Source organism: Metschnikowia bicuspidata, assembly GCF_001664035.1.
Source record: "Metschnikowia bicuspidata var. bicuspidata NRRL YB-4993 chromosome Unknown METBIscaffold_1, whole genome shotgun sequence".
Taxonomy (NCBI): Eukaryota; Fungi; Ascomycota; class Pichiomycetes; order Serinales; family Metschnikowiaceae; genus Metschnikowia; species Metschnikowia bicuspidata.
In genome coordinates this window covers 2,720,999-2,746,756 of record NW_017387731.1, presented here as the reverse complement: position 1 = coordinate 2,746,756, position 25,758 = coordinate 2,720,999, and the positions used below count along the sequence as shown (strand labels likewise).

Genomic DNA, 25,758 nt, shown 5'->3' with positions numbered 1-25,758 from the left:
CAGTGTCTAGATAGAAGAAACGGGTAGTTTCTCGAGGCAAATGTGAGAATGTCTGAAGAGAAACTTTTCAGAAACGTGATCATACTGCCACATGACGCGATGCTCGAAAATATGAATCGTAGCCATATAAATACAGACATCACATACAAAAACGCCCGGAAGAAACGTCGGGCCAAGTTTGATGCAATCTCAGTTGTACGTAAAATTGCTTGCCGGTAGCTGGACGGTCTGTATCTTCTCCACAAAAGACTGTAGTTGACCACCGGAAGTGGTACAAACCCGAAACACCGTACTTGGCGTACAATCCTTTCCCTGTTTTCATGTCCATATTGGGCGGATCTTTCTAGTTCTTCTATAGCTCTTGTCGCATCTGGCTGTGCGGGAACGACATCATGGTCATCAATGAGAACAACCGGAATTCGGAAGTCGTTCATGACATCAAGTGCGAAACCCACCGGCCGAAGGAATGGCTCAAAATCCATCTGTGTGATATTAGTCTTTTTATTAGATAGAGCTTCGAGAAAGGTGATAACCCTCCTAATAACAAGTGGGTGTCGTTTCAAATGATTGTCGCGTGAAATTGGGGTGCTCAGATCATTTCCTATTTCGCCCGCGGCTTTCAGAGTAGATCGGATATATACCTGCATCTTATCAGAAGAGTGACAGTCCCTCAATGCATTCCACTCCAATTTTCAACTTCCTTGTTTCGTCATATGCCGTCTCTTGCAAACAGCTTTTGCTGCGTCTCGTAGTGATCGATTGTTCTGGAAAATACGCTGTCTCACACAATATAGAACTTGGATAATCGTTTTGAAAATAAGCAGTCCAAATAATAGTTATTACCGGAACCATTCACCATTGTGGGTCATCCGATGTAAATAGTCTTTTTCTCAAGATAAACCTTGAAAATGCTGCTTCAAAGTGTCAAGATTCCCTACTAAAGGTCTACCGTGTTATCCCTTTATGATCTGATTTTTTGTATGATTTCCTAAATCCTCAATGTCATAGCGTACCCAGGGATCCAGACACATGACCATAATTCACACATCCAAATACTTGGTAACCTGCCTGATCTCTTCTGGAACTGCTCCTTGCGATTTACAAAATGTGGAGCTCCACAACTCTGCAATCTCTTGGCTTGAGCTCATTAAGTGACAAAGTTCAGTATCGGACATTGGTTCCTGCGGACAATTTAAATTGTCGATATCATGCACCTTATCCAGAACAAAGCTTTGAGGGTCGCGAATATAATTCTCGAGTAATAAAATATCGTTGTCGCATTCTATTGTTGTGGGCAGCAAATGTTTCGGTTCACAATGCTCTATCTTCGACACCTCCAAACACATACCAAGTAATTTGTCCATGATTTGGGGTGCTTTTCTGACCGGAGGCCATATCATCATGTGGCAGTCTGAGCTATGTTCAGATAGGGTGAAAAACAGCTGGTGCAGGAAATAGAGTTTAATCGTGAAGAATAATAAGATCACACGAAGATCAATACCCCCACTAAACATGAGACACCAGATGAGTCGGTCATAGTGAAGAGCAAGACAAGGATTATCTACCGGTTGTAAAGCAGATGAAAGCACATATTTGCGGGCTGTCTCGAGCATATCCTTCCGACTAAAGATCTTGCCTTTGCACATCTCATTTTTATGGACAAATAAAAGTTTTGTGGACGAAAAATCTGCCATTGCACGGTGTATATTGCCACAACTTGCAAAGAACAGGCTTTGCCGGAGGGCCGTAGCGCGAGCAACTTGATGAAAGGAATTTGTGATTGGGTCAAGCTCTCGATTGCCTGGACAAGATGAGGATTCAGGGTAAATGAGCTCATTTAAAAGACTCTCAACAAAGGTGTCTCCTGTACTTTCAGAGAGATGGTTTGAGGCAATCATTGCCAATGTTTCCTTTTCATAGTCCAGTATACCTCTCAAGTGTGAAGTGCCATACTCCAATCGTATGCTATTAATCCAAAGAATAGCACGTGTGCAATAATCAAGAGCCTTTGATGAACTGCCCAATAGGTGATGGTAACCCGCAAGAGCTGAAATCTCTTGTGCAGCTATCAAATTTTTGGTTATGTCTTCACATGGAACATAAACGGCATCCATACATCTTTCTTCTGCGAGTTGAAAATGTTGCTTCATTTTCTTCAGCCGTAGTGCTTCTGTGATGTATACCGTCGAGCCGCACTTTGCAATCATCAGCAAAAGTACCAGCTCACAACTTTTGGAGTGGTGCAACTCGCTTGAAACTTGTCTATCTTCTAGCGATGTAAATAGATACGAATGGGGATGAAAAAAGGCACCACTCATGAAAAAGTCAGCATCGATGTCTCCTTCTAGTTTTTCTTCCTTTGTGTTTTGGGGTAGAGGCTTGAGCATTCGAAAGACTCTATCGTCAAAATCACTCAAGCTTTGCCAATACTGAGCTTCGAGATCAAAATCAACTAGCCCTGTAAGCTGGTGTAAACACAATAAAACACATATCTTGTAAAAGGGGTCTATCGTTGATTCTAATTTTGCTCGAAGTGTAATCACCGCTTCTCTCGTTCGCCCAATGCCTACTAAGGATAAATAGAGACATATGGTATCAAGGTCAGTGATGCAAAGGGAAGCGCAAACGATTATCTGGTGGTATTTTCGGTGTCTGTACAAAGCCAAAAAGTCCATATAGGATATACTATACACAGTAGATCACTCGAGTGTTGTTGATGGGATAAGGAAATAAAAAGTTCTTAGACTTTGTGACTGCAAATTTTCGCGTGCATAGAAAGACTGGGACATGTGAGTGAAAGCCAATCGAAAGGTAAGGCGGGACATGTCATTCTGCAGAAACACGTGGGTGTCTTATGAAAAGTGACCAGCAAACGCGGCACAGATTGGGATTAAAAAAATGCTGATTGTCATGAACATTGGGTTGTGTTGACCCTGGTTGACTTGAGTATCCCCCAAAATCGTGACAATGTCTCGCTGGCGCCGCAAAGCTAATCTCGCATTAGAAAAGTCTTATTTCAAACACCCGCGCCTGACCTTCGATGAACAATTCGAAGGTGAGCAGCCTGGCATCTAGTTCAAATCTCAAAAACGTCAGCGGAAAGCTGTCTGGTACTAATCGTTGGTTTAAATTATACTGTTCAAGCTGATGTAGCGTGTCGCCTTTTCCATCCTAAAAGGAGTGAACACGTCTTGGCACTTTTTTCCCAATTCAGATAGCATGCTGCGCGCGTCTCCTTGTGTTAGTGACTCGGATGGAGTTGTTTCACCTACATCCAGGATCATACAAGGCCCACCTCATGGGTCTGCTATACTTCCTTCACAAGCAATGGTCATTTTAAAATTAATCTTTATCTGACGATGTTGAGAGAAGCGACTGTCGAGCGCCTCCTTTTTTACGATTTGTTGGGACTTTTTTTTTCTTGTTTTTTTTTTTCTCTACTTAAGCTCCACTAATCTCACTCACTATGTCAGACCACAGAATTTCCCGACGCGTCTTGGACATTGCTACTGTCATACATATACCTCTATCCTTGGATACTTGTTGAACACTTGAAGCCAGTAAAAGCCAATACATTGTGAGATCCACAAAACAAAAACTTTTGATTTGTCCCATTCGTGACAATAAATTCTTCTTTCAGATACAGCCCCTCTAGCGTACGCCGCTGACGTTTACTACATCTTGTATAACTACCGAATGGAGAAACAAACAGACCGGAGAAAAGATACCAAAAACAGAATGCTTAAAGACAAGACACTTTCGCTCAAGTTGAACAAATCATTCCAAGTCCCTGACGGACCCTTCACGCCCGTGGAGCAGACACTTCAAACACCGGTCGCCGCTCCAAACCAAAACTCTTATTTTGCCTTTCCCAGTCTGGATCTGCACCATGGACTGTCGTTTTTCTCTCAAGCACAAGACAATGAGAGTGACGATGTAATGACCGATATTGACGAGGCCCCGTTGCTGCTGTTGCCCAAGGTGCTTCGCAATTACTCTGTCTCGTTCAACGCTTCGTTCGACCAAATCCTTATGACTGTGTACTCTCATATTTTGCTGCTACCAACCACAACGCCATTTCTGGGTCTCATTCCACCCCTGGGGCTCGCCTCTCGTGTTGCCAACGAGACTTTGCAAAGGATGATCTTGGAGTCCGACCCTATGAGTGGCAAACATCCCACAGTCTTCGACGCACAGGGGACCTTGAACAACGAACAGTTAAGAAACAATGCAACCGCCCCCATAGTTTTGCAGCTTATCCGGAAAAGGTTGTTGGACCTATGCTCTGCGCAAAAGGCCCCGAAGTCTAAAAGCGGCTCGGCTCCTGTTTCTGCCGTGACGTCAATTCAAATCGCAGTTCCTGCCACGAGCGGCAGCCAAAACATTCAAAACAACTCTATCTACAGCGGGCTGGGATTGAGACAACTGTCGATTTCTACCTTGCTGTTGAATGAGCAAAACACCGCAAATTACCAGCAAATGCAGACAGGGCAAGCTTCGCAGTCGGCAGTTCTTGCCAATTCTAGACTGCGCTCCTCTTCGCTTGACTTGCGTAAACATTCCTTGACGAGAAACAATTCCCACACTGGCTCAAACTGGCTTCATGTAGGGAACATGGCCAATGTTCGTTCAGGTGGAGGTTTGGGGATGAACCCAGAACTTGCTTCATCTTCTGATTCATTACAACTGATGAATGACTTTGTTCCTCACGCATTGCTAACGAGGACTGGCAGCTCTCTGTCCAACATCGCTTACAATCAAGGCCTGGGGGCTGCTTCAGGCTTTAACCCAATTATGATGGATTACCAAACCCCTCCCACCTCCTCCAAGAGCTCAATATCTCAAGGAAGCTCTTCTCCGTTGGTCAACCAAAGGGAAAACGCGTGCTTGTATATTCCGGGGTCGGCGGGATCCTTTTCTGATATTGAATCAAGTGCTGCATACTCAAGAACGCAATCCTTAAACCGGGACACAAATCTTTGTTCTTTTCCGACACCTCTTAGAATCAATACAGATGTAGCTCAACAGAGCTTTGGTGCTCCACAAAATCCAGGATTCGGTGGGAATACCAATGGCGAGGTCCTCCACTCCCCTTTCGTGTCAGCAATTCCGGTGGCTGAAGATTTTGATTACTTCGGTCAAAGCAACTCTTCAACGAGCACTGTTCCTGAGAACGTCCTGCCCAAAGTAGGAAGCCTTCGTTCTGGCTCCCTCGGCTCAGACACTCTGGTTAAAGAAGCGAGTGAAAACAAATTCAATATCCAGCTGGAGTATAGCTTGAGTGAAAAGAAAAGAGACTCCCTCAAAATGAAAAGAGGCATTCTTTGATGAAAATTGTTATATATAGTCATCAAAAAAAAATCGTATCCTTTGGGTCTTTGAACATGTAATTTCTTGTTTTTTCTCAATACAAGTCGCATGCCCCTGTAATACATCGAGCATGGTCCTACCTAGCTCATTCTGTTTTTTCCCGGATGTGAAAGATCTCTATAAATGTTGATATTGCTTACAGGTTCGATATGACAAGGGGTTGGAATATCATGCATCATATAAGCTCTGAAATCGAGGCAGTCTAGCATTGGGGCCTTTACAATAGCTGTTTGTTCATGGAGCATCTGAAAACCATGTGGTTGATTTGGTCGAAGTTGTGCTTTCCCGAAGTTCGTATGCAATCTGCACCGCTGATTTTTAAAACATGTTCGATTGAAAGAACTTGTATAGCCCAGTTGGATATATAATGAGTAAGCTATAGACGAAGACAATGGACGAAACACTCTGTCAACCTGTATTTGTTTCATGTCTCAACTCAATTTTTGATCGCAGGTAATTTTGAATTTTTAATAATCATAACAATTCTTGCATTTTAAACTTTGTTATCTGAAGCTCCCTTGGAGTTGCCAGGAGTTTTCAACATGCAAAAATCCAATTTAAGACAAAGGCCTAAAACAGGTACAGAACGTTGAATCAGAATATCCTAAGAGTTTAGAAAACTGATATAAAACAAGATTTGGAGCTTTTTCACTTTGGATATAACGACTTGTATCAAATATGTCACAGTGTATCCTGCATGACCATACGATTGTTTGATAGACACGGCTTCCGAAACGCGTAGACCTGGCGGCAGGAGAGCGATATCTCATGCGCTACAAATTATATTAGCAGGTGAAAGCACCATATACTGTTTGCCGTTCAGCATAAAATCAATCACCTTAAGTCTGCTCAAAAAGTTCCATGCGCTAGAAAACGTCTAAAAGAGCTGTATGCATATAAACAATAAGGTCATATATTCCATGAGCAGACTCTTGCCTGGAAAAAGGCAATCCATGATCCGGCCATCTACATGTAGACGAGGCTTGTCATCGAAACCCCTGATACAAAGCCATATAGTCAAATTCAAGATTCCCCAAACTGAACAGCATTTTCAGATCGAAAGGCCACTTTCAGATCGCTTTTCCACGTGGGAAACGGTGCAAACGTTCTTACCGCATGACAAAGTATCTATGGAACCCGCAAACAAGCATGAGTCTGACGTGTTAAACGCATATGGCCTTCAACCCGACGACCTTCTCATTGTACCCCCCCTTAAAAATCTTCCTAGCCCTTTTGACTACCACTCCAAAATCAATGGAGACAAGAGTTATGTTCACCAACCGAGGCTTTCGGTATCAAAGTTGTTGACAGATGCATGGTGTGAGTTGAGAAGCTTTTATGAAATTTATGCGGGGCTGCCTCGTACAAGCCCTCTGCCGACGATGAAAACTGGCACTGAATATCACGCAAGATTGGAGCTAAAAGCTCACCCAAAACGAGAAGTTGTGACGCTTAAAACACAAATCATATTGTTGTTGTCGAAATTATCCCCCGAAGTTCGAAATGAGCATGTAAGAACACGACATGGCAGTTCCTTCGCACAGAACTGGATGGAACAAACTGTGTATCGCTCTATCTGCGCGAGTCATACCAAAGTGGTAAGAGAACTATTCATTCATGGATTTTTAGACTTGAAGCTGGGTAATCTTGTAACTAGTCAGACGAAATTACGCGATGGGGTTCTCGTCAATGGTATTGCGGATATCGTTAGAATCGACGCTTTTAACGCGGTAGAATACATCAATGACGCAGGGTTGTCGAGTCCATTGCATGAAAGCCTGGTTGAAAGTTTGCCAGACGGAAGTACTGAATTTTCTCTGACTCCTGTTCTTGACCTTTCTGTTGAGATACCTAAAGCCAAGAAATTTATGACTAATTTGGCCCGTGATAACTTTTTGCACATGAGGGATGTCAAAACCAGAAAGCTGAATACTGTTCCTAACCAGGTTCTGGCAGTCAATGCCGCCAAATTGCAGTGCATGTACTACGCAATATTTCTACACAACCTTTCGAGGAGCGCAGAATTTGCGTATGCGAGTTGCTTGGAAAATCTAAAAACAAGAAGAATCGACCCTGATGAGCCCATCAGCATCGCGTTGGCAACCGAATTTCTCGTCGTCAATTTCAGAGTAGTTGCATTGGATTGCGTGCGCTTAGCCAAAGGCCAGCATATTGGCTTCCAGAAATTCGACGAGTATGCTCATAGACTGCTGGATTACTCTCTTTCTCACTTTGTTACGGAAGATGAATTCCGGCTTCTAATGAAGATTCATTACGGTGAGGAATTAGATATAAGTGACTTTGATTTGACGCCGTTATTCACCAATTGGAAAATACCCCTCACGCTTCGGTATGTTTCTGCTCGGACAGGTCAGGCATTCAATATTTATGAAGCGTTCGAGCCATCTTCCGTTTGTGTGGAATACCACAACCCGCTGAAACAGGAGATTATAGCTCGCATGCATTACCCGTTTGACAGGAATGAAATTGAGCAGTCTGTCGAGCAGTCGTGCAAATTCTGGAGCGGCCAAAGACGGCCGATTCACACCGACGACCCTTCAAAGTGCAACTACTGCAACTTCAAGAATAGATGTGCAGCGATTAATTCTGGAATCGGACTGGTTGCTGCCAAACTTATCAATGAACTCCAAGAGTAATGAATGAACTACGACGTACAAAGATGTTAGACGCCATCAAAGGTAATACCACACTGGTCTATGGCACCACCTCTGCAGACTTCTGGACACAAGTGCCAACTAACTAATTTACGGGTTTCGTTTACCACTTATATCTAGTGATGGCACATATGTGGAGATAATATCCCGTGGTGAAAAGAAAAATAGGGGTGTTTCACTCTGCAATATATACTCGACATTCTTCGGTAGGCGCACACCTAAAACATTACCCGGCTCACCAGGGCAGATTTACGTACGAGGGCCGCCGAGCAGCGTGGTGTGGTCGGATGGAGTGCAACAGTAGATTTCTTTAAAACTGAATTCATTTCATCTTGAAAAGGACCCGAAAGATACAAAGTCAAAGTCTGATGAGTCTTGGGTGTTTTGTCACAGTTTTAATATGAATAAGCTTTAGGAGTCTGGGGTAGTGAAGAAAAAGTCAAGAGTAGCCGGGATCCTTGGGCAAACCGGGATCATTGGACTAACTTTGAACGAAAACTCCGCAAAACTCCGGGTCGGTGATTAGAGTTGTGTGACCTCGAGCTGACCCCACAAACCGGAACATAACCCCACTCTTTCAAAACGAGAGATAGTCTCCGGTGCGCCCGAACGCGGCAATGCCGCCATGCAATTCGCGCAAAACATCTGCCCACAAGAGCACACAAATTAGATGGGAGAAGAAGAGAATAGACCTGATACTTGGAGCATTTGATTCCATCGACAGGAAAAAGTTATACACGGGCCGCTCCCCCACTGGGAGAAATATCGCTAGTGAACAATACGAACAGCGCGTACTCAAAGTCGTTGCATATGGCGGCAAAAGAGATGTGGGCTGAGTGAGGACAAAGTTTGAAAACCCAAGTTCCGGGGTCGCGAGTTTTTCGGCTTATGAATGGTTGATGCGACGTTTCAGTGAATTACGCTGTTCGAAAAGTATTTCCGGCCTCATCAAGCATGCTAAGAATTAATGGAGATATTGTATGCGTGTGCGCTTCGTATCCTATTGGTCTTGGGCCTTGAAATATGTAAATTCGAGACGCTGTGCTGGGAACAGCAATGTAGCGAGAAACACTTGAATGCAGAACAACAAACAAGCCAAACGTGGTGAACTTCCTCGGAGCCAGTGACATCAGTGCTCCGAACAAGTACGTCCGGCAACAAAGAAGAGCAAGAAGTCCCGGAAAATAAGAGCACCATAGCATCCTGGGACATCAGCCTAGTTTGTCTTTTCAGTATTATCGCATGTCCCAACAGCCGATATGAAGACACTGGATGGACCAAGAATTCCAAGAGGTTGAGAAATTATATAATGTGTCCAGCGACCAAAGTGGCCCTGCACCAAGAGGGGCTTGCGTGCGGCCCGTGAGTGATTTTCCTCACATCCACCTTCACGTTTTCAAACAGGAGCGTGATGGCGCAGGACCGTGCTCTAATTCGCCAAGTCCGAAATCTGGGGTCGGATAGATGCAGGACAGACCAGAGCCACGCTCAAAATCGGTTGGGGCAGAGTGTGTAAGTCCAGTAGTGACTGGGTCATACTCGAGAAGAAAAGGCATTGCACTGAGCGTGCAAGAGTCTGGAGAGACATTGAAGAGTATCGTGCTGGACGAACTGGGATCTCACGGCGCACGGATAAATCCGGGGTGAAAAATTCGAGTGCGATCTCGAGGGCCTCTCTCGGTGCCGGACTACAAGCAAGCATCCTATTGGCTGGGGCCAGTTCCGAGGTTCGCGTATGCAGATTTTTACGTAATTCTTTCCCATTCCGAGCCCGCCGTCGTTATATAAGGTAAATTCCCCAGCCCTCACAACGCCCCAGTATTTTCTTTTGAACCAGATAAACATTTCTATTTTTATCAATCACAACAAAATGTCTGCTGTTCGTTCCTTCCAGCGCTCCGCCTTGAGAAGATCCTTGGGTATCAGAACCTATGCCACCGAGCCAGTATGTCACTTTCCCACCTTGAGAAAACCTTCCCTCCAGACTTTTTGAAGTACTAACAAAGCAGATATTGAAGGCCCGTTTGGCCGAAATCTTGCCAGAGAAGGCCGAAGAGGTCAAGCAATTGAAGAAAGAACATGGCAAAACCGTATGTTGATCGTTTCCTTTTCACTAGAATACCCCCACACCCTCACGCGAGGTTTCTGCAAAACCCCCCAAACCGACCGAGTCTAATTGAAGCACTGGCTTTTTTTTGGGTTACTGGCAACCAGAAATACAGGGCTGCCACTGCCTACGTTGGTTGGTGTTGTTCCCGGGCCATGCTTGCTGACAGCCTCGGCTCGGTCTTTATTCGCCGGCAGAAGACGACGCAGTGCGCACCACGCGAACGGGGCAATATGCAATACCGGGGAAAAGTGCAAGAATGCCGTATACTAACAAGCAGGTCATTGGTGAGGTTCTCTTGGAGCAAGCATACGGTGGTATGCGCGGTATCAAGGGCCTTGTCTGGGAGGGTTCTGTCTTGGACCCAATCGAGGGTATCCGCTTCAGAGGCAGAACCATCCCAGACATCCAGAAGGAGTTGCCAAAGGCCCCAGGTGGAAGCGAGCCTTTGCCAGAGGCTTTGTTCTGGTTGTTGTTGACTGGAGAGACTCCCTCCGTGGCCCAAACCAAGGCTTTGTCCGAGGAGTTTGCTGCCAGATCCGCCTTGCCTAAGCACGTCGAGGAGTTGATCGACCGCTCGCCATCCCACTTGCACCCAATGGCCCAGTTCTCCATTGCCGTCACTGCCTTGGAGTCCGAGTCGCAGTTCGCCAAGGCCTACGCCAAGGGCGCTCCAAAGGCCGACTACTGGAAGTACACCTACGAGGACTCCATCGACTTGTTGGCCAAGTTGCCAAACATCGCTGCCAGAATCTACAGAAACGTTTTCCACGACGGCAAGTTGGCTGGTGAGATCTCCAAGGACTTGGACTACGGTGCCAACTTGGCCACCTTGCTCGGCTTCGGCGAGAACAAGGAGTTCGTCGAGTTGATGAGATTGTACTTGACCATCCACTCCGACCACGAGGGTGGTAACGTGTCTGCGCACACCACCCACTTGGTCGGCTCGGCCTTGTCCTCTCCCTTCTTGTCTCTTGCCGCCGGCTTGAACGGTTTGGCTGGTCCTTTGCACGGCAGAGCCAACCAGGAGGTCTTGGAGTGGTTGTTCAAGTTGAGAAACGACTTGAACGGCGACCACTCCAAGGAGGCCATCGAGAAGTACTTGTGGGACACCCTCAACTCCGGTAGAGTTGTTCCAGGTTACGGCCACGCTGTCTTGAGAAAGACCGACCCTCGTTACACTGCCCAGAGAGAGTTCGCCTTGAAGCACATGCCTAACGACGAGTTGTTCAAGTTGGTCTCCAACATCTACGAGGTTGCTCCAGGTGTCTTGACGAAGCACGGCAAGACCAAGAACCCATGGCCAAATGTGGACTCTCACTCCGGTGTCTTGTTGCAGTACTACGGTTTGACCGAGGAGTCCTTCTACACCGTTTTGTTCGGTGTCTCCAGAGCCTTCGGTGTCTTGCCTCAATTGATCCTCGACCGTGGTCTTGGCTTGCCAATTGAGAGACCAAAGTCTTTCTCCACCGAGAAGTACATTGAGTTGGTGAAGTCCATTGGCAAGAACTAAATCCGCGGATATTGATTCGCTTCTTCATGTCTATTTATTTACTGGTACATAAGTTTATCTGCCGATGATGTATTTAACGAGCTTCCGACCCCGTTGTAGTGTTTAGGTTGAACTGCCTTGCCCCCGTGCACCACGGTCAACCGCGTACTTTTTGGCATGAGAATTTCTCGGCTTCAACTTTGGCCGTTGCTCGCCCAATACACGATGTATTCTCTCCGGCGCCTCTCGCTGCAATCCATTAGCCAAGCAGCAGAAAAGGGCCCCCTGTACTCCAAAACTTTGCTTTTGCCCCGGACCTCATTCACGCCAAAATTGCCTTCTGCTGAGGAACGAACTCGTCTACTTCAAAAGACTGGCAGAGACTTATACCTTTGGCAGAGAAACAGGAAGGATGCCGCTGATGACTTCGTGCTACATGATGGCCCCCCTTATGCAAATGGGGATTTGCACTTGGGCCACTCGCTCAATAAGATTTTGAAAGACATCATCAACCGGTTCGAGTTGATCCACAATGACTCACGAGTAAACTATGTGCCTGGTTGGGACTGCCACGGTCTCCCTATCGAGAAAAAAGCGGTGGGGAATGACGAAAATCTCGATGCTCTCGAGATCCGGAGGCGATGCAGAGACCTTGCCCAAAGCATGATTGAAAAACAGAAATTGCAGTTCAGCGATTTTGCGATCATGACAGATTTGGATGATATCTACGTCACAATGTCTCATGACTACGAGAAGGCACAGCTTCAAATATTTCTCAAGCTCATGAGAAACGGCCTTTTGTCCAGGCAGCTCAAGCCTGTTTGGTGGGGCTGCGAGAACCAGACCGCGTTGGCTGAAGCCGAGTTGAGCTACAATCCCAACCACGAATCTGTTAGCATATACGTCATGTTCCCTCTTGAGAACTCGGAGCTTGTGTCCAAACTTGGAGGCGATGTCAGTCTTTTGATATGGACTTCCACTCCATGGACAATTCCTGCTAACAAAGCCGTGTGTATCAACAGAGCCATATCTTATACAACACTCCAAGATTCTGTAAGCGGCCGAAAAGTTTTGGTGGCAAACGAGCTTGCAGATTCAGTCCTAAAGCTTGATCAAAATTTCGTTAAAACGAATGATGTTGTGAGCGGCGCGGAACTCGAAGGTTTGCTGTATACAAATGCCAGTTCCAAGTCAGACAAGAAATTTCCCGTTCTCCATGGTGATCACGTTACATCATCTGCCGGTACCGGAATTGTTCACAATGCTCCGGCCCACGGTATGGAGGATTATTTGATTGGAAAAAAGCACGGTCTCACTATCGCCTCTGTTGTAAATGGGAAAGGCCATTACATTCAAAACCACCTTCCGCCAGGATTCCATGAGCTTTCCGACAAGCACATCCAGTCCAACAAAACAATCAAAAGAGTCATTGAGATTCTCGAGGAAAGCAAGATGTTATTCAAGGGCACCCACAAGTATAAACACTCGTACCCTTATGACTGGAAATCGAATGCTCCAGTCATTCAGAGAGCTACACCACAGTGGTTTGTGAATGTGGACAGAATCAAGCAAACTGCATTGGAGCTGTTGGAGGATGTAACTTTTGTTCCAGAGAGTGGCAGAAACAGGCTCTCAGCATTTGTGAAAAACAGAAACGAGTGGTGCATTTCGAGACAAAGGGCTTGGGGTGTACCCTTACCGATTGTGTACAACAAGGAAACCAATGAACCTTTAGAAGATGTTGAAGTCACCAAAACAATTGTGGAGAGACTCGGTGTTCTTGGTACTGATCAATGGTTCGTCCCCGAGGAGAACATTTCCAGATGGCTTCCAGATCATATCAATGGCTCGGAATATTACAAAGGTAAAGACACAATGGATGTTTGGTTTGACTCGGGAACTTCGTGGTCCACATTGATCAATTTGGATGGGAGGGCTTCCAAGAAGCACTTGGCTGATGTTTACATTGAAGGAAGTGACCAACACCGTGGATGGTTTCAGTCGTCTCTTCTCAACAAAATCATTGCTTCGGGAGACGGTGAAACTTTTCAAGCTGTGGCTCCCTATAAAAAGATCATTACCCATGGATTTACTTTAGACAAAGAAAATGACAAGATGTCAAAATCAAAAGGAAATGTTATCGTGCCATCAGAAATTGTATCAGGAGGAAAAAACACCAGTATACCCACACTTGGGGTCGATGGTTTACGCCTTTGGGTTGCTTCGTCTAACTACACTCAAGACGTGAGTGTAAGCTCAGAAGTACTAAGAAGAGTACTCGAGAACGTAAAAAAGCTCAGGGTCACTTTCAAATTTATCCTTGGAAATTTGCAGAATTTTGATGCGCCTGTTGAGCACGAATTGCTCAGCCCTCTCGACAAGTGGGCTCTCTCCCGCCTATACAAACTAGAGCTTTCGGTCATCGAAGCGTATCAAAACCATAACTACTCTAAAGTAGTGAGAGAGATCAATGCACACATGTCAAGTGAGTTGAGTGCAATATATTTTGATGTTTGCAAAGATTGTCTCTACACTCACGCAAAAGATTCACTTCGAAGAAGAGGAATCCAGACAGTGTTATTGCAGACTTTGAAAACTTATATCGGTCTTTTAGCACCCATTCAACCTCTTTTGGCTCAAGAAGCATGGGACGCTCTCAGCGATCAACATAAACCTGCACTTACCACATCTCCGTTTATGGCCTCTTGGACCTACTTTGCAACTCCTGCAAAGTATCACGATTCGTCGATTGAGAATGAGATGCAAATTATTTGGGCCATTCGTGAATCTCTCTCACGGACATTCGAGAACCTTAGGCTGCACGGAAAATTCAAGAATAAGCTCGAAGCAACAGTCTCCTTATATCTCAGCGACGATCTTGCTAAAGTGTTGAGGAATCACAAAGAATATTTGGAAGACTACTTTTTGGTTTCTAGTGTCAACCTTTCTGAAAAGAGAGACGAGCTACCCGAAGGGGATATCGAAAACAGGTTCTTCGTTGAGCTTCCGGATCGAAACATCATAGGTGTTGTGAGAAAATCTCCTGCTTGCAAATGCCCCAGATGCTGGAAGTACACTGCGAGAAGTCAGAATGAGGTCTGTGAAAAATGCGCAGATGTCATTTCATGTAAATAGAGCGAGAGCGAGAAATGTGCATAGTTCGCAACTTGAGATGGAAAATTCTTATGATACATTTTTGCGGAATAAAGTTAAGTGAGCTCAAGATTGCGCCTGCAAAGGTGCAAACCAACGAGAAAAAAAAGAATGGCTGCAAAATCGGATTCGGAGTGAAATCATAGATTTGTCGGTCAAAGTGACATTGCATACTAAATCACACCATTTAAAGCGTAAAAAAAGCCAAATTTTATACCAACGCGACATAGCATACAGGAAAAATATGAAGTATCTGAGCCGCAGCGTGCTCTTAGTGAGGGCTACGGCTCAACGACTTCATTTAAATACTCCGCCCAACTGATAATTTGAATAAATTCACCTATTCACTTAAAGCTGATACAAAGCGGGGTCTCAAGTCATCAATAAGGTGATACTCTAGCCGTCTTAAGCAATATATATTTCACGCCCTCGTCTTACAAGTGGGGCCTCGTTTCCGTTTCGCACCGAGACCATTAAGAATTTTAGGGCCAAGCATGGGCGGGTCACTGAGGAGACCACAACCCACGAGGATCACGAGTCACTTTCGTATCCAACATGTCGTTTCTAGAAACCATAGTATTTAATTCAAAGCAATCTGCAAAAATGTTGATACCTGAAAGGAGAGTGAAAACGTATCTACTAGTGTCCTGGGTGTATTGAACGATTCCATTATTGGGCGAGCGACACGAGAGGCGCGGCGCTGGCCCTAGGAGAGAAAAAAAAAGCGGACAGAAAAAAAAACAGAGGGCACCACAATTGATATCCTGCTTCTTTACGTGCATTACAGTGTGACTTAGACTGACAAACGCACGATTCTTCTTGTTGGCCTTTCCGCATCAGCGAATTTGATTTGATACTCTTGATTGATGAATGGCGCTTTGCAGAAAAAGCTACGAAGTTATTTAGAAGCCCGAAAGGTTCTACAGGCGCATTACCTGAGAGTACGGGAGAGTGCGGAAGACCTTGAGTCGAGGGAAAACATCGAGGCATTGTTTGAATTTGATCAGTTATGCTACTCTTACCATGCAATCAAGTCATACCATGATATCTCGAAGAGCGAATGGACCTTTACTGACCGTCAACCATTTGATTTGTTTGTGGACTTGATGCCGAAAGTCGAAGACAAACTCTACATACCTGAATTGTGCGCTCGGTACAAGGGCTTGCAAGTCTTGCGGAGGGAATTGTATGAGAGTGCAAGAGAAGGTGGCAGAATTGCCCACATGATAATGTCATCTTCGGGAAAGCCAGAGGACTTCTGCAGCAAAGTGGATGAAATCCTTGCAACATTAGATTCTCTACCTGTGCCCGACACAATGGGAAACTCGCTCAAGGCTTGGTCCCCTTCAGCATCACGAAAACTGAAGAAAAAGCAGGGCAAGTCTTCTGAGGCCATTGAAATTAGTGATGGCTCTCTGTCAGCTGATCATATGGACACCACCGGAAAACAAAGCGGCCAGCAAAAGCACACCAAAGGAGACCAATCCGCTCAACATTTGTTCTCAAGCTCTAAGGCAATTCATGAAACCCCAAGCATTGTCACGAAATCTCCCGCGGGCGATAAGAGTCTTTCAGCAGACCGCCAAAGCACGGTGTCTGTTGAGGTGATCTCTGATAAACCCGTGCCGTTCCAGTCTTCCATGTATACTACGGGTAGTATTCAACCAGTGTCGAAGTCAGATGAAGCAAGCAACGCCAATGCAAATGACAAGGACCTCAAGAATACACCAGAACCCACGCCCTCCTCATCGTTGCCACCAACAAATTCTCAAAGGCGCACATCTTCCGGGCCCGAAGATGCGGATTCACCAATGCGTAAAAAGAACAAACCGCTGCCTTATGCAGAATCAGGAAAATCCGTGACTCAAGAAAAAAGTCAAACCTCGACTACCGATAGTCAAGAACATCAATCACAGCAACCATCAACCATAAACGTGCCCACAGAACGACAAACACCGATACAACCTTCAAAACATCCGAAACTTTCAGTGACAAACAAGCCTCTTACAACAGCACTACTTGATCCGAAGAGTCAAAAAGCCAGTGATACAACCATCAAACTAGATCTTATTTCATTGAAGCATGTTGACCAAAACACAGAATTCATACGTGGTCGCGCCAGCTCTCTGCCGATTCATTCAATGAATAAGACCACACGCGAAAGCAATAGTATTGACTATTCTAATGCATCCAAAGCAGCTAACATGCTGGAATCATCGAAAAAATCTCCTCTGACACTGATTGAAAGTTCGTTTGCTCAATTTCCGACGTGGACTAAAGATTTTGTTCGCTGTATAGTGAGCGCCGCCGCATGCCACCCTGACAAACCCGCTGAGGCAATTCAAGCTGCCCTTGAGAAAAAATGTAAGATTCGTGTTCGAAGGGACGAGGCAGAAATGCTTCGCCTGCACTACGGCTTGAGACCAGAGACCATGGAAAAGTTCGAATATTATATCCAAGCGTTTCATCTCATAGCCAGTCAATTTAGTGAACAAAGAGCTAGATATGTTACTGTACCTTGGGCCGAATTGCGAGTTCAATTCACACGAGCGACTCAATTTCCACTCGAAGACTGGGATATCAGAGGCAGATACCACTTTTTCCTACTCCATCGTCGTGTTTATGGCAAACAAGGTGAACCATCACACAATTATAGAGACGACGTTGATGCTTTCAGAAAAAAGTACGCCTACCGGAAGTCTTCTGCATTTCTTAAAGGCAAGAAAAATTCATCTGAAGTGAGCCCAGCCAAAGCTTCCCCCACGACGTCACTCACTTTCGAGAACACTCCAAAAACATTTTCCATGTCACCCAAAAAGAACTTGAGATGGTCGCCAGAAATTTTCCAAGCATTGGTAGACGGCTACTGCGCGATTCCGCGTGAAACACCAAATAGGCTATTGGTTTTGACTCAGTATGTGTTTCTTAAAACCGAGACCAGAGTTGAGCAGCTGTTGCTCCTTGATATATCCAAAAGCAAGGAGTTCTTGAAAGAAATACAAAAGCGGTTACCTGAAGAATCTGAGTCATCAATTAGTCAAATTGACCCTTCAATCTTTGACCAATACAACAAAACTTTGTCCACTATAATCGCGCATACCCATCCTGACTCATTCTACTCCGCGATCATCAAAGATCATCACTTGACGGACTTTTGGGATTTTTCCAAAACGAAAAGTATCATGTCAACAGTCGAGTACGCGAGTAAGATAGATGCCAACACCAAGATACCATCTTTGAGAGTCATCAGGTCCAAAGTTTTACTTTACATTAGGGGGAGACTTCTTCGAGAACATCTGGTAAATGTCAAGGAAGAGACGGTGAGTAGGAGACTCGTCCGCATGATGGAATTGGACATGTTTGATGAGTCTCAATGTCTTTTGCTCAATGAGGTACTCCACAAAAATTAGCCGGTCTTATCAACTTGTCAATAAGCGAGACTTCAAGATAAAGTAATAATGAATAAGCTGGTGGTGTACCTAATTATATGTAATATATGATGCTAAATTAATTGCTTTGTTGAAGTCAGTTGTGGCTATACATCCGCCAATCATTTATTTCTTACCACTCATCAACTGGGTCAACAACTGCGAGCTGGACGATGGTGGGCCTTGCGAATGATGATGAATGATTGAATCTTGATTTTTTGCAAAAAGGCCCGGAGGGGGCGGGGTTGAGGTCTTGCTTCTCTCGCTCATTCTCAAGGCATTGAGCTGAGAAGCGAGTTGAGGCGCTTGGTTTACTTGAGCGTTAAGATGTCTGGGTGCCTGCTGTGGAGTTTTTGCCCCTTTCAAGGTTTGCTGTTGGAGCTGCATCATGAGCATTTGTTGCTGCTGTGATGTGGAAGTGCCCTCCTGAATTAAAGCTCCTCTTTCTTCTGTGAGCGGTACCCGGGACAGGCTTTGATTGGAACCTTTACCAGGTTGGACTTGTGTATGAGACTGAACCTGCTGCTGTTGCTGAATATGAGCTTGCTGGGCCAAAAACTGCAGGTGCAGATTCTGTGGTTGATTCAGGTATGCCAAGTGGTACTTTTTCATTGGCCGCAACAAGTATTTTTCGATGACATGTATAGCCAAAGCCTTTTCTTCAGCCAATGATGAGCTTTGGGGCTTGCTGAGTTTCTCATCATAGTGAAAGAACGGCGCAATGTTAGATGCATCGGTCAAGTTGTCGAAATGAACCTTGAGTTTCTGATTGGAGTCGGATAGAGCGCGCAATCTCTCACTGCAATCATCGACAAAGTTAAGAACGGAAACGTCCTCGAGGTCGACATCGTCTGGTAAGCTTGTGCCATCTTTATTGGATTTGCTCTTGCTTTTCTTGGGGTCCTTCTTTTGAGTTTTTTGCTCTTTGAAAATCTCACCCAATGAAGGAAATGCGGCCGCATTGGCCAACACTCCATTGGTGACAGATGGTGATGCGCTAGCCGAGTCAGATGCCAGAGTCTTGGCCCAATGAGCCGTGGCTGGAAGAATAGGAGCAGCGTTGCTGGCCACAGGGGTTGCATTGGAGGCAACGGCATGTGATGTCGATGTATAGCCTCTTTCATCGTCCAGTTGATTATCATCCTCACTGAAATGAAAGCTTTGCAAGTTTGTGATGCTGCCACTACGCAGACCGCTCATACCCATCTTGATGCCTTGGTGTGTGGATAAGTCCTTTCTTGTGTACGAGTCTGCCTCTTCGCCAGGCTCGTGCAAAAACATGCAGTTTGGGTTTGGGCAAGGATGTCCCCGCAAGTAGGACAGACAGTATTTTGTTGTGCCGTGTGCTGCTCGCAAAACACGCCCATCACACAACGATCCATCAAGCTCGTTGATGCATCTCAATGCATCATCCTTTTTGGTGAATGTGACATATACAACGATGCTCAGGTTGGAGCTCAGCGTCGCATGACCCGACGGCGACTTTCGATTGACAACAATTTTCAGGATCTTCCCATACTGTCCGAAATACTTGTCCGAGCGCAAAATCGAATGCAAGTCTTCCGAAGGGCAAGGTGGGTTCAAGCCAGTGACGTAAACCAAGTTTTTTTGCACGACGCGAAGCCCTGCCAAATGCTTCTTACTAGCAATTTCCAGCTCTTTCTTTTCCTTTTCCTTCTGCTTTTTCTCTCGCTCCCTTCTCTCTTTTTTGACCTGTTGGGATTTATACTCCTCCGCAGTCAATGTCTTATACTCCACGCTCTCATCGTCGTAGAGTCTTCTACACCCTGGACACCTGCCGTTCAACTCCGGGTTTTGCCTGATGTTATTGTAGCAGAACTGACAGATCTGATATCCACAAGGACATGGCTTGAAATTCTTATCGGAAATATCCATTTCCTCCACACATAATGGACTGCTCGGTGTTAGTACAAATCCTATTTGGTGCTATCTAAGGAAGCTTGAAGTGATCAAGCATTATTTTCAACATACCAGTACTCCACTTCCTCATCACTAATGAACAGGTCTTCTCCGGGGAACATTGTTTTTTCTTGGGGTGATTATCTTGTATGTCTCTTGTTGCCGTTGAATTTGACACTTGCTAGAACTACGATCGTTGGATTCGGCACGACTCACGTGACACGTGCAAGAAAAGTTCCATTGGCTTCTTGATACCAGAATACAATCCAAACACCCCCTAAATAAAGAGCAGTTTTACGTATTGAGCCCAGTATTATATGGAACCAAATCTGAAATCGTTTTAATGAAAATTTACGTATATCATCGCCGTTGCTCTGTAGCTCGAACTGATGAGGTGTACGGATTTAGGGCTCTACATATGCGCATACTTCTGAGGAAAGTCGGCTTCATTGAGCAGCTCAAGTATAAAGATAGAGATGTCGTTCTTCGTTGAACTTTGGGAGTCCATCTTCACGCCGGGGACTTCCCCTGCGCTCATGAAGGCTACTCATGCGTCATTCATCCTGCTTCTTTTGTCGTTGCTCTTTCTCATTTTCTACTCCGGCTCCATTCACTTCATAAATCTTTTCGTGATTGCGTCATGTTTGTATGCTGCTGTCATCTGGTTCGTAAATGAATTGAAGAATATCAAGCTCAAAGACAACGAGGAGTTAGCCAAAGAAACGGGGGGTCTGGTCAGCGTTCCAAGTGAGAAAAAGCAGGTAGAGTCGGGATCTACGAGCGGAGTGAAGAAACCAATCGGCGCGCCAACCAAGAGAAAGACGTAAACCATAAGCTTCGCGGCTAGAAGCGTATCATGGAAATCTATATCTTGTTAACCAAATGCATAATTCGTACCGATTTCTTGGATGCTTGATTCGTAGACCTCGCCAGATCCGCTTGTTACCATACTTCTGTAGAAAGGGGAGACAAGCGCGACAAGTCGAGACGGCCAATCGCCAAGATGGGCCATTTCCGCGATTCTCGCGAGTTGTTGTGCATCGCAAGTTGTGCGATACAAGAAGCAAGGCCCTTTCATTAATTCATACTTATACTCATTTGTTAGCGGCCTGAGACATCATCTAGTAACAATAATTGTGAAACTTCAGACTTCAGTGATGGGTTACACTTACGTAAAACTATCTTTAAAAGTACCGATAAGGCTCTCCCTTTTTCACTTTAGACAAGCCTGCGCTGCACATGAGATTACGCAAGGCAAGCATGCCCCAAATCGAATTTTGTAGTTATGCACGTATGACTTTCTCTCCTTTCTTTTTTACGAGTTGGCTGTCTCGAAAAAAAGAGCTGACACTCAAGGGATTTCCGATGTTTTGATTTGATGAGCGATACCGGCATGATCTGGCAGACGGGCTTTGCCCGATGACGCCAGCGTAAATAGTGCATCTGGAATGTACTGCCCGAAATTCGTATACAAGAAATGCGAGAGGGGTTCTGAGAACTTGGCGGAGTGGCTTTGCAAAGTGTATGGCAAAGACTCAGCTGAAGAAGGGGAGGGACATATAATATAAGTGTTAGGGACTTCACGGGACATAGGCGTTATGTATTACTATTTGATCACTGGTTTTCTCTAGAACTCTACAGGAGTTCTATTCCACCTTTATATACTTTCCCCAGAGGTCACGTGGACGGAACCTTTAGAACTCGAAAGAATATTCTATGAGTTGTCTAGAATGATATCTGACGGAACTCACAGTAATGGAAGTGCATATAGCCATATATGGGCTTACAGGGACCATCAGTGTCAAGCTGATACCAGGGACCTTCCAATAAGTTTTGATCTTATGCTTTTTTGAGTGGAGAGGATTAACTAAACGGAGGCTCCGGTGGGGTTGACCCCACCATCTCAATTTCGGGGAAACTTTGGTAATTGTGCAGTTTTGGGAGCGCACTGGCGGAAGTTCATAGCAAGCACATTTCAACTACATTTTTGAGATCATGACAGTACAAAGTCTTCGAAGACTATCCACCGAGCACATGTTAAAGCTCTCTCATAACTTCGTAAGGAAACTTGGAACGAGAATGAGCAAGTACTGGGTAGATTTCTGTTTTTCTCCACTTCCGAAGTTTTAAAATGGGACGCATTTACGTGGTGTGATACATAATTTCGTCATTTTGAGACGCCGCGCATCGGACTTTATATATGCAAGTTTGGTATACAACCGGGTAAAAGCTTGCGAAAAAACCCGCCATCCGGCACATGAAAATTCCCTGTCAAACAGAAAAACCATGCCACATTCGAATATTCTGTTGCGAGTAGTCGTGCCACCCAGAGGAATGATCACACTTAAGAAGACATCTGAAAATTCCAGCGAAACTAATGCCTCGAGCTGCCTGATAGAAAGTTCTGGTTTTTTTTTTTGGGGGGCTTCGTGTATAAAAAACCGCAATCGCGCGCCATTGCTTAAAAGTTTGCATGGCCCCGGTGGGGGTCTCCACAAGTACGGCATATACATCGCGAATATTCCGGCGCGTATTCTGGAGTGGGGACGCTTAGTGATGAAATTCGATTAACTGATCCTCACAAGGGGTGGGCGAATTTTAAAGACATAAATAGTCGGGTCCGCCCCGGTTTCGCTTAGCTGTGTTCGCTTATCCCAAATTCTCATATATCACACACGACAGTACAATTATGAGTATTTTTGAAGGAAAAGAAAGGAAAGGATCTTTATCCATAGAGTCTTCTACCCGTGATGTGAGAAACGACCACACTGAAAAAGTTGATCAAGATGCTCTCAGACACAACTTTAATTTTGATAAGGAGTTCGAGGACTTAGAAATTGAAGCCGCTCAAGTTAACGAACATCCCACGTTTGTAGATAGAATTTTGTCTCTTGAATACAAACTCTATTTTCAGAATAAGAACCATATGGTATGGCTTTTGGGTGCTTTTGCTGCTGCTGCTGGCTTACTATCTGGCTTAGATCAATCCATCATTTCTGGTGCTTCGATTGGGATGAACCGTGCCTTGAATCTATCTGAACGTGAAGCTTCCTTGGTCTCTTCCCTTATGCCCTTGGGAGCCATGGCCGGCTCGATAATCATGACTCCACTTAACGAATACTTTGGTAGAAAGTCCTCGTTGATAATCTCTTGTATTTGGTACACAATTGGATCTGCTTTGTGTGCTGGCGCCAGGGACCACCACATGATGTATGCTGGAAGATTTATTCTTGGGGTGGGTGTTGGCATTGAAGGTGGATGTGTGGGCATCTACATTTCCGAGTCTGTGCCAGCCAATGTTCGTGGTAGCATTGTCTCTATGTATCAGTTTAACATTGCCTTGGGTGAAGTCTTGGGCTATGCTGTCGCGGCAATGTTCTACTCTGTCACTGGCGGATGGAGATTCATGGTTGGCTCCTCGTTGGTATTTTCTACTATCTTGTTTGCAGGTTTATTCTTTTTGCCCGAGTCTCCCCGTTGGTTGGTACACAAGGGCAGAAATGGCATGGCATACGATGTCTGGAAGAGGTTGAGAGACATTGATGACGAAAGCGCCAAGTTGGAGTTCTTGGAAATGAGGCAAGCTGCACACCAAGAGAGAGAAAGACGGTCGCAAGAGTCTTTCTTCTCCAGCTGTGGGGAGTTGTTCGTAATCCCCCGGAACAGAAGAGCTCTCACTTACTCGGTTGTCATGATTACTTTGGGTCAATTGACTGGCGTGAACGCTGTCATGTACTACATGTCAACATTGATGGGAGCGATCGGTTTCAATGAGAAGGATTCTGTATTCATGTCTCTTGTGGGCGGTGGCTCTTTGCTCATTGGTACGATTCCAGCGATTTTGTGGATGGATCGTTTTGGAAGAAGGGTGTGGGGCTACAATTTGGTTGGGTTCTTTATTGGTTTGGTGCTTGTGGGTGTCGGCTACCGCTTTGATCCGGTCACGCAGAAACAAGCATCTGAAGGAGTCTACTTGACAGGACTCATCATTTACTTTTTGTTCTTCGGGTCCTATTCCACGTTGACGTGGGTCATTCCTTCTGAGTCGTTTGATTTGAGGACAAGATCTTTGGGTATGACCATCTGTTCCACCTTCCTTTACTTGTGGTCCTTTACTGTCACCTACAATTTCACCAAGATGTCTGCTGCATTCACATACACGGGGTTGACACTCGGATTCTACGGAGGCATTGCATTCCTTGGCTTGATCTACCAGGTTTGTTTCATGCCCGAGACGAAGGACAAGACCTTGGAAGAGATCGACGATATATTCAATCGTTCTGCCTTTTCCCTTGCCCGCGAGAACATTTCTAACTTGAAGAAGGGCATTTGGTAGGGGGAACGGTCTAGCTCACGCTTGGGGGTGTTTAGCTTATAGGATGATTTCAACAAATAAATATTTATGTATACTGTGAAACAACTGGATCACATGACCTTTCACGAGACGATGCAAGCTGAGGGAACGTAGAAATGGCGGCTTCGAAAAACAGGGCTACGCAAACACTTCCCGAATTGATGATCGCTTAATTCTAAAGGATGAAATACACAACACACGTCTCAGAAACGAATGTTGGTTGAGGATCGTTCCGAGACTTCAGGCCATTTAGAAGGGCCAAGGACAACATCTCGAATTCAGAACGCTATACAACACACTTGGAACAAGAACATCTTTCTGCCCAGCCGTAAAAAGGCTCTCAAGCCAGAGGCCAAGCCACCGAGGCGCCGTCACCGAGAACCACCAAGAGAGGATCACACTACGATTGCCGGCGCATACCGTTCAAAGTCAGCAGCCCACAAGTGCGCGAGACCCGGGAAGGCGCCTGCATGGGGCCCTGGGTCACATCCGGCACCGAGCGCATGACGAGGGAGCGGCATCTCACGGCTCATCGTTCCTGGCCCCCAGCGAACCCTGCAAAATGTCTTCACATGTGCACCGGATTCTCGGAGGGATCTACCTCCTGTCCATCGAGCCAATCAACGAGGGCGTTGATTTGCAGAAAGACTTCCAGATTGCGTCCGTAGTCTCTGTGGTCCCCGGCGAGGTGCCCGCGCACTTGCAGCGGGACTACCAGCACCTACAGATCGCCGTCACCGACGAGGACAGCAGCAACCTCCTCGACCGTCTTCCCGGGGCGATGGAGTTCATGGACGGCGCGCTCTTCGGGGGCGGCGGGGACTCCAGGAGGCACCTGGGGTCCGTGCTCGTCCACTGCGCGCAAGGGCAGTCGAGGTCAGTCACGGTCGTTGCGGCGTACTTGATGTACAAGTACAAGCTCAGCGTGGCCCAGGCGTTGCACGCCGTGCGGCGCAAAGTGGCGGGCGCGCAGCCGAACGAGGGCTTCCTCGAGCAGCTCCGCGTGTTCGAGGAGATGGACTGCGCGGTCGACAGGAGCAGCCGGCCGTACCGGCAGTTTGTAGTTTCCAGCAGCTTGCGGCGGGACCCCTCGGGCGGCCAGTTGCGGCAGCAAGGCGTATGGCCGGGCGGGCGGGCGCCCGCGCCGGCGGCCGGCGGCCCTGCGGGCCGCCTCCATCTTCGGTGCAAGCGGTGCCGCGCGGTGTTGGCGGCCGACGCGGACATCGCGACGCACGAGGCGCCCGGCGCCGGGGCGCGGC

At 46.0% G+C, this 25,758-nt stretch overlaps 10 protein-coding genes across 10 annotated transcripts in view; 8 read left to right on the top strand and 2 right to left on the bottom strand.

The window, feature by feature from the left end:
• Positions 1-754: 754 nt before the first annotated feature.
• On the bottom strand, positions 755-2,724 carry METBIDRAFT_30036 (uncharacterized protein). Its single transcript, XM_018855538.1, has one exon. It carries the CDS (start codon positions 2,673-2,675, stop codon positions 1,041-1,043), a length of 1,635 nt encoding a protein of 544 aa, XP_018714081.1. The 5' UTR covers positions 2,676-2,724; the 3' UTR covers positions 755-1,040.
• A 686-nt stretch (positions 2,725-3,410) lies between these two features.
• On the top strand, positions 3,411-5,768 carry METBIDRAFT_30034 (uncharacterized protein). Its single transcript, XM_018855537.1, has one exon. It carries the CDS (start codon positions 3,739-3,741, stop codon positions 5,326-5,328), a length of 1,590 nt encoding a protein of 529 aa, XP_018714080.1. The 5' UTR covers positions 3,411-3,738; the 3' UTR covers positions 5,329-5,768.
• Positions 5,769-5,912: 144 nt separating this feature from the next.
• On the top strand, positions 5,913-8,134 carry DEM1 (Dem1p; the record flags this gene model as incomplete). The annotated part of the gene is made up of 3 exons (XM_018858556.1): positions 5,913-5,949; positions 6,388-7,879; positions 8,023-8,134. 3 exons carry the CDS (start codon positions 5,913-5,915, stop codon positions 8,132-8,134), a joined length of 1,641 nt encoding a protein of 546 aa, XP_018714079.1.
• Positions 8,135-9,910: 1,776 nt separating this feature from the next.
• On the top strand, positions 9,911-11,758 carry CIT1 (citrate (Si)-synthase). The gene is made up of 3 exons (XM_018855536.1): positions 9,911-9,990; positions 10,055-10,135; positions 10,433-11,758. The coding sequence occupies exons 1-3, from the start codon at positions 9,916-9,918 to the stop codon at positions 11,663-11,665; spliced, it is 1,389 nt and encodes a 462-aa protein (XP_018714078.1). The 5' UTR covers positions 9,911-9,915; the 3' UTR covers positions 11,666-11,758.
• A 96-nt stretch (positions 11,759-11,854) lies between these two features.
• On the top strand, positions 11,855-15,139 carry METBIDRAFT_64509 (isoleucine--tRNA ligase). Its single transcript, XM_018858346.1, has one exon. The coding sequence runs from the start codon at positions 11,870-11,872 to the stop codon at positions 14,777-14,779; it is 2,910 nt and encodes a 969-aa protein (XP_018714077.1). The 5' UTR covers positions 11,855-11,869; the 3' UTR covers positions 14,780-15,139.
• Positions 15,140-15,563: 424 nt separating this feature from the next.
• Positions 15,564-18,300, top strand: METBIDRAFT_30027 (uncharacterized protein). Its single transcript, XM_018855535.1, has one exon. It carries the CDS (start codon positions 15,664-15,666, stop codon positions 18,205-18,207), a length of 2,544 nt encoding a protein of 847 aa, XP_018714076.1. The 5' UTR covers positions 15,564-15,663; the 3' UTR covers positions 18,208-18,300.
• NOT4 (CCR4-NOT core ubiquitin-protein ligase subunit) lies at positions 18,280-20,511 on the bottom strand. The gene is made up of 2 exons (XM_018853866.1): positions 20,218-20,511; positions 18,280-20,140 (listed from the first exon to the last, which is right to left on the bottom strand). Exons 1-2 carry the CDS (start codon positions 20,265-20,267, stop codon positions 18,352-18,354), a joined length of 1,839 nt encoding a protein of 612 aa, XP_018714075.1. The 5' UTR covers positions 20,268-20,511; the 3' UTR covers positions 18,280-18,351.
• A 110-nt stretch (positions 20,512-20,621) lies between these two features.
• On the top strand, positions 20,622-20,972 carry METBIDRAFT_36935 (uncharacterized protein; the record flags this gene model as incomplete). Its single annotated transcript, XM_018856802.1, has 1 exon — positions 20,622-20,972. The coding sequence occupies one exon, from the start codon at positions 20,622-20,624 to the stop codon at positions 20,970-20,972; it is 351 nt and encodes a 116-aa protein (XP_018714074.1).
• A 1,862-nt stretch (positions 20,973-22,834) lies between these two features.
• Positions 22,835-24,481, top strand: HXT5 (Hxt5p; the record flags this gene model as incomplete). The annotated part of the gene is made up of 1 exon (XM_018858555.1): positions 22,835-24,481. The coding sequence occupies one exon, from the start codon at positions 22,835-22,837 to the stop codon at positions 24,479-24,481; it is 1,647 nt and encodes a 548-aa protein (XP_018714073.1).
• Positions 24,482-25,061: 580 nt separating this feature from the next.
• YVH1 (tyrosine protein phosphatase) overlaps positions 25,062-25,758 on the top strand; it is a gene marked incomplete at both ends in the record, with an annotated part of 1,043 nt that continues 346 nt past the window's right edge. The window contains one exon of the mRNA XM_018856826.1: positions 25,062-25,700. Coding sequence (XP_018714072.1) covers positions 25,062-25,700 — 639 coding nt within the window. The remainder of the gene's footprint in view (positions 25,701-25,758) is intronic.

Coding starts and splice junctions, on each gene's coding strand:
- METBIDRAFT_30036 (XM_018855538.1), bottom strand. CDS start 2,675: ATGGACTTTTTGGCTTTGTACAGACACCGAAAATACCACCAGATAATC.
- METBIDRAFT_30034 (XM_018855537.1), top strand. CDS start 3,739: ATGCTTAAAGACAAGACACTTTCGCTCAAGTTGAACAAATCATTCCAA.
- CIT1 (XM_018855536.1), top strand. CDS start 9,916: ATGTCTGCTGTTCGTTCCTTCCAGCGCTCCGCCTTGAGAAGATCCTTG. Junction 9,991..10,054: donor GAACCTATGCCACCGAGCCA/GTATGTCACTTT, acceptor CTAACAAAGCAG/ATATTGAAGGCCCGTTTGGC. Junction 10,136..10,432: donor AGAAAGAACATGGCAAAACC/GTATGTTGATCG, acceptor ACTAACAAGCAG/GTCATTGGTGAGGTTCTCTT.
- METBIDRAFT_64509 (XM_018858346.1), top strand. CDS start 11,870: ATGTATTCTCTCCGGCGCCTCTCGCTGCAATCCATTAGCCAAGCAGCA.
- METBIDRAFT_30027 (XM_018855535.1), top strand. CDS start 15,664: ATGAATGGCGCTTTGCAGAAAAAGCTACGAAGTTATTTAGAAGCCCGA.
- NOT4 (XM_018853866.1), bottom strand. CDS start 20,267: ATGTTCCCCGGAGAAGACCTGTTCATTAGTGATGAGGAAGTGGAGTAC. Junction 20,141..20,217: donor GATGAGGAAGTGGAGTACTG/GTATGTTGAAAA, acceptor AACACCGAGCAG/TCCATTATGTGTGGAGGAAA.